This window comes from Emydura macquarii, unplaced genomic scaffold, assembly GCF_026122565.2.
Source record: "Emydura macquarii macquarii isolate MOO-44397 ecotype Brisbane River unplaced genomic scaffold, CSIRO-AGI_Emac_v2 contig_2473, whole genome shotgun sequence".
Taxonomy (NCBI): Eukaryota; Metazoa; Chordata; order Testudines; family Chelidae; genus Emydura; species Emydura macquarii.
The window spans coordinates 11,167,927-11,181,242 of record NW_027132610.1 but is presented as its reverse complement, the minus strand read 5'-3'; the positions used below and the strand labels follow the sequence as shown (position 1 = coordinate 11,181,242).

General features: G+C 37.1%; 1 protein-coding gene across 8 annotated transcripts in view; it reads right to left on the bottom strand.

Annotated features, from left to right (window-relative positions):
- Positions 1-2,482: 2,482 nt before the first annotated feature.
- The window catches only part of FRY (FRY microtubule binding protein), a 364,004-nt gene continuing 353,170 nt past the window's right edge, over positions 2,483-13,316 (bottom strand). For 6 of the 8 annotated variants that reach the window (XM_067562954.1, XM_067562948.1, XM_067562950.1 and 3 more), the window contains 4 exons: positions 10,938-10,955; positions 7,092-7,202; positions 4,654-4,856; positions 2,483-3,978 (listed from right to left, as the gene is read on the bottom strand). In XM_067562954.1, the coding sequence (XP_067419055.1) occupies positions 3,720-3,978; positions 4,654-4,856; positions 7,092-7,202; positions 10,938-10,955 (591 nt within the window). In that variant the 3' untranslated portion in view covers positions 2,483-3,719. The remainder of the gene's footprint in view (positions 3,979-4,653; positions 4,857-7,091; positions 7,203-10,937; positions 10,956-13,316) is intronic. The other 2 variants (XM_067562949.1, XM_067562953.1) reach the window with 1 other exon arrangement.

Here is a 13,316-nt window from a genome sequence, read left to right as displayed (position 1 = left end):
CTGTGGGAATCCTCTTCCTTCTTTCTGATTCCTGCTCTTAAATTGAGGAGGGAAGAGTTATCCAAGGGGTTCAGATGCCTTTAAACACAGTACAACATGCTGAAAGGGAAAAACTGCATCTGACAACAAGGATGCCAGGGCTGTGAGTGGGGAAACAAAACAACTTGTACCTATCATAAGGGGGGAGATGATGCAAAGTTACTTGTTAGATCATATTAGTGAACAATCATCAATCCACTCCACAAAATCTTCTGACATATGTAGGATATGTACTGATTCAGATTTGGTTAATGGCTGTGTTTAAACTAAACTCCTACATCAGTTTTTGAGTGAATACTCCTAATTTTCTTTTAAAGGGCTCCTATAAAGGACTTAAGGTAAGGAATGGATAATACCTTGCTTACAAAAAGACAGTATGAATATAGCCATAATTGAAGGCAGTCCACTACTCCAGTCATGAGTAACCCCAAGAAATGCGTCCAGGCCATGGGTGAAAGACACCCATGTCCAAGTAACTTACCTCAGCTCAGAACTGAAGAGGTAACTAATACATGACAGGATGCAGTTCTTAACATGTTCCTATACCAAAAACTTCAGTTGGCCTTCATAGTAACTGGGGTGCTTGATTTTGTTTAGTGGGGTTCTGGCAATGTAAGGCACTAGTGGAAAAACCCCCTTGTGCTGGGAACTCTCTGAATTCCTCTTTTCTTAATGTTGTGATAATAAGAATAGTGCAAAACTCCACAGTATTTACAAAGAGCACCTCTCACTTAAGACCAGTCTCTACAGATAATAGCAGATCCCACACTGCAGCTATAACTGAGGAGGGAGGGGGGGAGGACAGGTTCAGTGGGCCAGTACCCTGACCTACTCAACAGTTAAGATACAAGGCAAAGCTGAAGAGTGTAAAGCCCCATATATTCCAGGGTTTTAATTTCATATATTAAATCTTCACTGTACTATAGGATCTGTATGTAATAGTTGTAGCAGCAACAACAGAGTTAAACCCCAATCTCATGAAAGGTACTGACCAGTTCAATTGAAGGAGGGGGGAGAGAGATAGTCATTTCTATTTTTAGTCTTTCAGGCAGGTACATTAAACTGATTTGCAGTTTGGATACAGATGACCATAGCCATTAACGTGGCTAAACTTTATCCAGTGGTACAATGTCTTCCTACAGAATACTAAAGTTTTCCTGCATAACGATACCTGCTTTTTCATAAATGGTTTTTGCAGTTTAGAGAAAGTGCACTGTTCAATAGACGCTACTTCAAGGATATTTCATTTGAAACAGTAGTAGCAAGAGTGGCTGCTCCTTTGTAGAAGTCGCATTCAACCACAGTATAGTCAGCTGGTAATGGGACTCTGAAGGGAAAATGCTAACTCTTACTATTCATTGGGGACTGATGATTTTAAGAGTAAATGGGCAGACAAGGGAGAATACCTGATTTAATTAAATTTTCTACCTCTCCAGCTCCTGCAAGCTATTTCTTCTAATAGTTCAGTTGGCAAAAACCAAGTGTCTTTTACTGCATAAGCTAAGTTCACTCAGGAAAACTGGGTCCCAGTGAACAGCCTCAACACTTTTATGTGTTCATATTCACATAGATGCAAATTGGGATCCCTATTTGTTATCACAAAAATCCAGAGGGAGTGTAAAATTGTGGGCAGAAATATTGAAACAGGTGGTGTTAATATGCACCGACACAAACGTCATACAGTAATTCACTACTGATAAGTCACTCAAAACAGTACTTAGAAATGAAATACATAGTTGGAATTTGATATCTTATTTTCCTTTAAAATGTTTCCACTCTGAAAAAATATGACTAGGTGTAACAGCATTTCTTTCTGAGCAGAGCTTTTCCCTGTGTCTATTCAGTCATACAACTAGGAGTGGGTTTTTTGTTTTTTAAGTACTCGTAGCCTTGCAAGGTCAATGCAGACGTGAGAGAGGTGGATTCTATACCTTTTTGTGCAGCAACACAGTTATTTACCAAGTTCCAATTACAGGACCAATCAATTATAGCAGTGCAAACAAGGAATAAGAGAAGAGTGGAAGTCATGTTCAAAGGAAGAAACCCTACTTGATTCTCAGATGCCAGACTGAATTGGCAATGCTGCCTGTTAGAAGAAATTAGTATCTGTAAACCAAGAATACCTAAAATGGAAATTGTTGGGACACAAAGCAGGAAGGCCACAGCGCTATATCCACAGTCAGTTTTCAGAACTGAACTTTAAACCATGAGATTTTAGAAACTTGGTTTTTTTAAATCTACAATTTGCTCTTCTCTGGATGTGTTATTGCAGAGGAATAGAATGCAGATACCTTACATTCTCTTTCACTATAATGGGTTTAGCCTTTTCAGGAAGAAATAATCTATGAACATTTCAGTGTCTGCCTGTTATTGGTATCTCAAGTTGGTATTGTAGACTCAGTCAAGAACAAGATCTTCACCAAACCAATCAGCACTTACACAGTTGTGATTTATATGACTTTTATATTTTAGTTAAATGAATGTACTGATCAAAATATCAACCAAAGTTACTTCACAAAAAACTAAGTGTATTTACAGCATGAATAAGTTATATAATGTCTAAATAAGAGTGTCTCAGATGTGCAATAGATTTACATGCACACATTTAACACTTGACAGCAGTTAAATGTAAGGAAATAAAATAAAACAAAACATACAAGAATGACTTTTTATATATATATATATATATATATTATATATATATATATTACAAATCAAATAAGACATCTTTTTAAGAACTTAAAGTGAGAACTTGCATTTCACGTTAATATTTTTACTTTTTGTAGTCCAAATTTATATTAAATAAAAATATGCATGCGTGACAGTTCAAAAGATTTTGAATCTGTGATGTGACTTTTTCCTACAAAATGGTAAGTTAAATCAGATAAACCATCCTTTAATAGTATAAATATATTCATAAAAGCAACCCTCTAGTAAAAAGCAGCTGAAGTCCAGAAAGAAAAGAAGAAAAAAACCCCAAAGGGAATATCTATCTAGACCATTCATGGCATTCAGGGCCTAAGAACAGACCTCTGCAATATAATCCAGTACCTTCAGAGACAGTAGCCTAGCAACATTAGGAAATGTACTTCATAGCAGCTCATTATTTTAAGATACAGTAATCATATTCAAATTACAGTGTACAGTAAAATGTAGTCCATTTACAATTTGTTTCATATACATAGGCTCTCAGCTTTTGACCAATTTTGCAATGTTCTGTGGCCAGCTTCATTTTGCCCAGCTTTCATTCAACCAAACAAGACAAAAAAGAGAAAAATGTACAAGTTTTGTAACAAAAAATATTCTATAGTGAAGGAAACATTGCACTTTTGCCAACCTAAAATAATTTTCTAGAAAGGAAGTACTGTTCAGTGTAGTAGGCTTTGGTATGCAATGGAAGTCACCTCTTCAGTAGTGCGTTGCAGTTGCTCAGTGAAATGCTAACCAATTTCTGTGCAACACAGAACAAAGGATTCTGTCCTGGATGGTTTATGCTACCTTTGTCCTTACAGTATTGCTACACATTTGAAGTTCTGCCCACCTTTCTTTAGAAGTCCTAAATGTAACAAGAGTGAGTACAGCGTGACCAAACCTTTCTAAGGCCGAGAAGACATTGACCCACCTCATTCCAGCAGGGCAGCACTCCCAGCTTGAAAAAGAAAGGGGACACAAGACTCCTGTCAGAGACTTGTGCCGGAAACACTGGAGTCTGGAAGAAAAGTATTGATGACTCGGTAACTCTGAGCTCTGCGAATCATGTCGCGAATCTCTATATTCAGCTCCATTAGTTTGGTACAGATTTCAGTCAGGCTCTGGTTGGAGCCCACCAGTGCATAAGTGCCAGTCTGGCCCAGGGTTTGATGCCGGAAGTAAATATTCAGTAGTGTCTGGACCTCATCATCAGAATTGCTTCCAAAGATGTCATTTGGCCACAAACTCCTGCAGTGCAACAAATTGAAAGCATATTTATGTTATTACTTGTTTGGCGGGATATAGATTCAATTATTTTACATAGATATATACATCAATTGTATTTTCTACATATCTATAATCATTCTGGAACCAAATAATTTCAGAACACTTACTTGTTAATTAAACCCAGAATATTTAGACACTGAATTCACATAACATATGAAATGCAAGCCCAATTTATAAAACTGGAATATAAGAACTCATACAAAGAAGTGGAAAAGACAATGGGCTGGATCCATAGCTGGTTAAATGAATGATTTACACTTGCTGTGGATCTGGTCCTATAACTGAATTAATTTTGAAGAACAATTTCACTGCAGTATTTTTATTCTATACGATAATTAAAGAAAGTAAGATAATTAATTTTTTTGATCTGATATTAACATCCCCAATGCTGTAAATACGCAAGTACTTAGGTCTGAATATTTCTCATTTGGTGTCTTTATTAACTTTTGTGGTTATGCTACAAATAAGGTGAATGGTTCCCAGGTCCCTTCCTGAAACATAACATTAATCTTATGGTGATGACTCGATATATCACTTAAATGTTCTTGCTGGATAAACAATCCACTTAGGAAACTGATAAATGCATGCATTTTTAATAATGTGATGGTTTAATATCAATCATGTTGGAAAACTTGCCTGCATTCTCTTATTTGTAGTAAAGCTTTACTAAGTTCGTTGTTTTTTAAACACTCCAACATGGATTGAATGGCTGCTTCTGTAGAACTGAATGTGGGCTCAGATAAGGCAGCTTCCATATTTAGAGGATCAGCTGCAATAGCAGTAGTAGCATCCTTAAGATTTTTCTTTAATTCACTCAGTTCTCTTGACATATTTAGGAGCTGTTCAAAGACAAAAATCGATAAACATGTATTTACATTTTCCTTTTGTATCAAAAGGCAGCAATACATTTCAGATCTGCTCTGTCATCATATTATAGAATTATTTGTGGCTTGTGAACGTACATTTTAATTTTAATACAAGAACTACACTTTTCAATCTCAATGGCAAAAATGTTCTCATTGGTATATACAGTATATGCATCTACTCTACACACTCAAACTAAACAGATTTTATCTTTAGTTCAATCCTCTGCTTTGTATTTGCTTCTTAACATATCAGAGCACATATAGCTTTCAAAATATATCAGAACTAACAGGATCAGTTCCCTGAAATGTTCAATAAGGAAACAGTAGTTGTATAACCCTTTTACTGGACTGAAAATTTAACATGACAAAAGATTGATAAACAATTCACAACGCCTTAATTTGTTTTTAAGGATATAACAGAACATGACAATATGTGATAAACATGTTCTATCCACTGTGAAATAATAGTTCACGTATCCAGCATAACATGATTAAAACTATTCCTCCTATTGTCTTTTTTTCCATTCTGTAGGTTGCATCAGTTGTAACAAACAATCCCATTCATTCACTCATTAACTTTAAGTACCGTGCTAAAATATGTTTACAAAATCAACCCTTTACTAAAAAAATTACTATGATCTTTAAAAAAAATATCTACCATTCATGGTACTAGAGTTCTAATAACTGTTATCTGCAATATGATCCATTGCCTTCAAAGACAATAGCCTGGCAATATTACAAAACATACTTTGCAGCAGAAAGAGAAAGATATGGCAATATTCAAATTGAATGTAGTGTCCACACCACAATCACAGTTGAATAAATAACTTTATAAATTAAACAATCCCCAATTACTACAGACTTTGCGAGCTATCTGCTATATACGCTTTATAACTAGAAACGTCTTGTTTTAAGAATACAATTGTAATAAAAGCACTAGTTCTTTCCCACTACTTTAAAACATACACATTTTTACAAGGAAAAAAATGCATGCTGTAATTTATTTTATCATCTTCTCTTATGTGATGACTACAGAATATACAATGGTTACAAAATACCATTTCTTAATGTATTGTGTTTTGCAGTATTTGTGAGAATTTGCCTCAAAAACCTGCTGATGTGAAGCATTTTAAAAAAGTAATCTGTGTAGAAATATCTGAGGAGAAATGGCCAGCAATCAAGCTCAGAATAGACCATTTCTTTGTTATGGTTTTAGAACTACTGTATCTCAAAGATTTAGGGAAAAATTTTAGGAAACATTTTCTAAAACAAGTGATACAATCTTTATGAATCAACTTTAAATTAAATGGCTATGACGCTACTATGCTTATTTGTACACTATAATTTTAATATTTTTTCTTTTAAGTGAATTTAGTACTCTTGAATGAATTCAGATAGACAGCAGCAGGGACTGGAGACCGTTGTGAATCCACAGAAGAAGTACGACATAAACAGTTACAATGCAAGCTTAAAGTCAAGTCTATTCTACAAACTTCTGTTAGCATAGCCATGTCAGACAGGAGTGTGAAGAGCTTTAATCCCTGACTGACTAGCTGTGCTGACAAAAGCCACTAGTGTAGACTCAGTTACACCGGAAAATATGTGCTTTTGCCAGTATAACTACATCTACACTAGGGGCTGTTTACTTTGTTCAGGGGTCTGGAATAAGATATATCACTGCAGTATTGCCAGTATAAATTGCATCCAGTTGGAGCACTTTGCTGGTATAGTAAAAATAGTGTAGACCTGGCCACAATGTCCAACTAATGTCAACCATGTCCTAGAATAAGGATCCTTTCCAGACAATGGAAGCAATTTCCTTGAAAATTCCTTTGATCCTACAAAGACTTATGCACATATTTACATAGTGTGAGCAATTCCAACATGTTAAATTAAGCATTTGAATAAATCTCTGCAGGATCAGGCCTAATTTAGTATTCTCGCTCATTACCATTCAACTTACTGAAATTACCATTGAAGACTGACTGTATAAAATAACTCAACCTCTGAATCACTGTACTGTCTCTTACCTACAGTGCAGAATTCCAAACTATATTTTAATTAAGACAAAGGAGTGTTATAGAAATATTTAGTTTGGAGACCCAGAGTTGAGGTTAATAACTCATTTTTGGTGAAATCATGTAGAAAGAAAAATACAAAGATACAGTGATTATTTTAGTAAAAGGCTTGGTTGTGCTTATGACATACCTCCGGCATGGAACTAACTTCATGCACCTGTCCAATGAGTTTACAATACGACTGAAAAAGCAACAGCAGCTGGAAGTGGAGCTTATATAACCTCTGACACAGTTCCAATTGCTAAAAAAAGATTTATAGGAGGAGAAATCATTAATAAAGAGCAGTAGCTTTTGGATCATCTTTGTGCAACCAATAAAACATATTTGAGGCTATATCTATTACTGTTTCTCTGGTAAGAAAAAGCTGGTTGGCATTATTTTACTAAACTATAATAATGAATCAGTGTGAAAACACCCAACATATTGTTTCCTCTGTAGAAATAATACCTAGCTCTTATATGGCACTGTTCATCACTAGATCTCAAAGTGCTTTACAAAGGAGGCCAGTATCACTATCCCCATTTGACAGATGGGGAAACTGAGGCACAAAGAGGGGCAGTAATTTGCATAGACATATAATAAAACCTCAGAAGTATGAGCACCAGAATTATGAACTGACAGGTAAACCACACACCTCATTTGGAACAGGAAGTACAGAATCAGGCAGCACAGCAGCAGAGACAAAAACAATGCCCTCCAAATACTGTGCAGTACTGTGTAAAATATAAACTACTAAAAAAAAGGGAAAGTTTAAAAAAGATTTGACAAGGTAAGGAAACTGTTTCTGTGCTTGTTTCATTTAAATTACGATTGTTAAAAGCAGCATTTTTCTTTTGTGTAGTAAAGTTTCAAAGCTGTATTAAGTCAATGTCCAGCTGTAAACTTTTGAAAGAACCACCATAATGTTTTGCTCAGAGCTACAAACAACCTCCATTTCTGAGGTGTTCATATCTCTGAGGTTCTACTGTAATGCTTTTAAAATTCAAAAGTGGCCAGAGAGATGTCTTCTGAGAGAAAGGAAATCCACAATGGGATCCTGGCCCATGTCTGGGACTCCTAGGTGCTATGATAATACAGGTAATAAGTGATAATAAGAATAACAAGGCGATGCTCCAATTGGGCCAAATGCTCCCTTCTATGAAAGGAAAGGAACAAAAAGCAGTGGATCCAATCATGTGGATATAGAATATGGGGGGGAGAGGAGGGAGGAAGTGCTGGTTTTGCCACATAATCCCCCGTTTTCCTCAACCTTGATGAAATCACTCCACGGGTAATCTGGGGGAGAACAAGTTCCAGGGATAAGGGGAGTTCTGGTCTCTGTGGTATCATTCCTGTCATCTTAAGTTAATGTTGCCCCAGGAGTATTAACTTAAAATGGTTCTCTTAACATGCTGTGCAACTCTACCACCAAAGGGAGATTGGGGATACCAAGGCAACTTGGAATGTCTACAGCAGCCACGAGGTCCAGAGGAGCAGATGGACCAGGAGTTGTGGATCTCTCAAGAGTGTGGGTTTTGGGGTTCTGAACCCTATGCTAGCTCCACAGGTGGGCCAGGGGCCAAATTCTGTGCTCTGGACTGAACTATGAGGTGGAAATATTATGAATCTAAATTCAAGGAGTTTCCTGTTTCTTATGCAGGAATGAATGGCTTGTGTAGGGGATGATTTGTCTCACAGACTTTTTAAAGAAAAAACAAAACTTTTAAAGCTTCAAAAGTGACCAAAAGGACTCATGCCTAGACATAATTTCAGTGGCTGCTTTTGTTGCTTTAGAAACTCGTTAACAAAAAATACCTAACAAAAGGCTTTATGAGAGACTGTTTATTTCACCACCTCTACCCCAAACCAGTATCATGTCAACCCTTTATTAGAACAAGAGGTCTGGACAGAGCTCATTCTGAGATTCACATGGTAGAATCACTTGGCAGCAATGCAAAATGCTCCTTCCTCATCTCCCACCTGAGAGATTAAATGCATATTTCTGTAATGTGTAACTGGCAATTAGCTAGAAACAAGGTTCTGATTTAATCACAACTTCTGAGTTCTCTCTAGTAAGGGTCATGTTGTTACAACTTTATTCATCCAATCCTAAAGGTAACCAAACAGTGTAGATTATTTAGCTAGCCATAAGAGGCTATGCTCTGTGTACAGTTACTAAAATAGATTTCTGAAATTAGCCTTATGCTTCTTTCAGGCCTTAAGTTTCAGTTAATATTTGACAGCCTCTATTTGTGCATAGTGTCCTGCAAAGGCAGGGGTTTGATGAGGTGACATTTCCACTTCTAAATTAAAGCTAGATCTTATGATTTAGAGCAGAATTTTATACAAAGTGGAAAAAAAGAATGACTGCAATTCTGCACAACACTTAGGACATGCCTAGCTATAAGCATATACTTAAGTGGTTTGCTGAATCCGGGCCATTGTGATTATCAGTACAAAATTTAGTCACAGATATCTTTTAAAATGCCATAGAATTAAGTTGTCTAAAGTGTTTATTTAGATGCTTCAATAAGTTAAGGATATACAAATATTTAGAGTGGTTTTTTAATTAGACATAATAAATATATTCTCAGTATTTCCAACCCTTGCAATATATCCACAAGTCACACAAGTTTGGCCAGGATTGGAGTCAGTCTCACGATGACATGAGACGCTCCTGCCCTCTGGCCAATTTCAGTACTGCCTGGAGGGAAAATCCCTCTGACTGGCTCCATTCCCCACTTGCTCACTTCCTGGGGAAGAATGGCCAACCAGGGCTGCTGAAGGAAGCTTCCCCTGTCCCCTCAGGAGCCATTATCACAAGAGCGGGGAGGAAGGAAAAGAAAAAGCCCATTAGCTTAGGGCAGCTCTACTCCCTCCTGGGAACAACCTGCTCTCTTCTGGCAACACCCAACCAGGCAAAGGGGAGAAGAATAATCTACTGCAGCTGCCTCCTCTCCCATTTTAGGAGCAACAGAAGGAGAAGAGATAAGGCTTGGGGGTGGGGTGCAGAACTAATATGGAGGCTGGGCCGATGTGGGGGCAGAACTCAAGGGGGAACTTGAGGGGTCAGAATTGGGGATGAGCAGAATTAATGTGACAGGCAGATCTGATAAGGGGGCAGAACTGATGTGAGGATTGGGAAGGCAGAATTAATTGCTGGGAAGGGGCATGAGCAGATATGGGGTGACTCCTACTGCAGGGACAAAATCACTCTACCCAATAAATTTGGGAGAGTGGGCCACATGAATTGTCACACATGCACTGCGGGGAGGTGGAGGGAGTTAAAAAAAATCAAACATAGACCAAAAAACAAAATATAACATTTTAAAATAATCTCATGATTTTTGGGTGCTAACTTGCGATTTTATAACCTTGAGGTTTGGTAATACTATAGTTTTAACATTTAGTTTTTTCCTACTGACTACTAGATTAAACTAACATAATTGTGCAAAATTAAATTAATTTGAATTAAATTTAAGCTTGATATAGCCAGCAGTTAATTATGTTATCATGTAGCTTACTTTTCTTATTCCTGGATAGTTATTGAAAGGACAATATTTCAAATTAGATGAAATTTTCAAATGAGCATATTATGAAAACATTTTAAAACCTAATTTAAAGTTAGTATTTCCAATGTTTCATATAGATATATTGAAAAATTATAAATTTTTAAATAATCACTTCTGCTCTCCATTCTAGCTTATTAACTCACTCTAATTTAGAGTCTGGCTTGTTAAACATTAATTTAAACAGCTGTTCTAAATGGTATGTGACAATGCCAGAATTTGTAAGAGTAGCTTAGAGTTCTGCTTCAAGAGAAAATTGACACAAAACACGACTTAGTTACTTATTTTAATAATCACATGTTGTTGAATCAAAATTGCTAAGGAATAAATGAAAAGAAAAAGGGAAAACATGCCAAGAGGTAAAAAAACCAACAACAGTATTAATCCATCTCTAGATGGACAAAGAATATGAAAGAACTTCAACTTACTGCAAGAGATTCCATTTGCTACACAGCAAGCATGGCACAGGAAAAAGGAAAGGAAAGAAAGTATAGTGTCAGTGTAATGCATGCAATAGGAAGCACAGCCCTTCTTTAATAGCTTAACTGTCAACAATATTAGCATTGCTTGGCTCAGCTTGCTAAGTGGCTAAAAATGTACCACCCACACAGCATGCACGGCATTCTCATTAAAACCAAGCTTTAATTCTAATGGTAAATTATAAACTAACTGAAATCAGTTAGATTTTGAGATTTGTTAGTCCCAATTTCTCCCACAGTGAATTTCTAAAAACCAGGAAGTTACACCACCAAAGTTTCTATTGCGTAAAATTTTTTAAATGAATTTAAATTTACATTTGACTAAGTTTGGTCTTTTTTATTATGGACAAAGAGTTCACAGCACAGAAGTTTTCAAAAGTATGCAGTGGTTTCAAATCATTAACAGAAGTGAAGCTAAAATGTTGTGTTATATGAAATTATTATGTCAAATACTATTTCCATTAAAAGCCCTGTAGCTTCCAGGTTTATAACTTGGCATTTTAAAACCAAAAAGTTTTGTGTATAACTTTTATGTTGTGAATTATTTTAAAGTCTGAACTTTAAAGAAAGTCCCCTCCCTGAAAAAGGAGAGATGCTCTCTCTTCCTTTTCCCAGGAGCTAACATTTGCTCTAATATATCTGTCTATGCACTTCTAATACAGCTTTCAACATTTTGTCTAGGTGCCATATCAGGTATATAAAACCATCATGTCACCAGTTTAACGCTCACATAAACCTACACTACATGACAGCCCAGCTGCAATGTGATGTCAGCCGTGCACATTCACATGATGTTAAGGGACATTTGTAACTGTTATTAAAATATTTTATATTACTATTTAAAAAACAAAGAAGGTAAATACAAAAATGTTAACTAATGCTAAGGGACTTTCTTGGCATTGCCAAAGCAAAGGAATTCAGCCCTGTCCTCATCCCATTGTGTTTGATTTTAAAGCATGTATGAATGTAAGCTTGCCCAGTTTCCTGCATTACCTCTACACAATGGGATGAGTTAATGACTGAATGGCAGGCTAAGCTCTAAATGTCCTAGCTTTTGTGGTGGTTAACTTTAAGCCTTTAACATAATTGGTCAAATTCCATGCAGTTTATGTAATTAAGCCTTGTACAACTAAACATAAGATCAAACAGGAAGAGATAAGACAGATTACTGTACCAGTAATTTCAGAACTACGCTGATTTGCATTTACCAAAGCTTGTTTGCATTTCACTTATATATTTCCAAATTTTGGCACCATCTTCAGGTTTTATGTGAACTTTTAAAAATACCCGATTAAGTAAATAAGTGTGTCCTAACTTACCATGGAATTTACTTTTTAAAAGTGGGGGAAAGCAGCCAAAAAAAGAATGAATTCCATGGTCCAATGTTTCAGAAAAGCTGCCTTCTCTCCACTGTTTCCAGAAAGAAAGTGTATATGGGGAAGGGAGGCGGCACAGAGTAAGTCAAGAGAAAAAAACCTCCCTGTTCACTGAAGGAAAACATACCATTCTTTAAGTAAATATTCCAAAGATCCTCTAGTTAATGATGCCCAGCTCCAATTTGGCTCTAGAATCTGATAATGATTTTAATTCCTCATCCTGGCTCCCTCAGCATGAAAAGAAATATTTCTTGGAGGGATAATCAGTTTTTGATTGACAACTCATTTACCTTCCTCTGTCATTTAATTGTTCAGGCAGAATGATTTTAGCATTCAAATGTCTCTCATCCTAACCCTCTTAGACTATTTGGTTTCCGGGACATAGGCAGGGCTAAAATCCTCTCCCCCAGCCTAAGGGGAGGAGCTACTGAGCCTGGGACTCAACTGATTGCGGGGGACAACGAATGAAAAAACAGGAACAGGCATGAAGATCAAAGAGCTAAACGGACAAGGGACACCGAGCAGAGAACCCCGGACAGCGACCACTGCTCCTTAAAAGTAGCTAAGGAGTCAACGGACGCGGCCCAGAGGAACTCTGCCTGGATACGTGATTGGTCAGAGGAACAGAAATAGGCCCCACAGTCACAGAGCAGCTCCTCAGCCAACATCCTCTCTCTGGTGTTATAGATGACCACCTTGGCCAAGGCGAGGAGGAAACTGATGAAGAGGTCTTTTAGGAGGAGGTTCTGGAGGAGCCGGAATAGGGGCTGCAAGCTGGTGCACTCCAGATATATGTGCATCAGGGTTTCCGTCATACGGCAAAAGGGACAAGTATCAGGATGAGGGGTGAACCGTGCCAGGTACACACCCATGCTCACAGCTCCATGAAGGAGCTGCCAACTAATATCCCTGGTGGGCCGTGGATCCAAGGTGAAATACAGACTGTCCCACT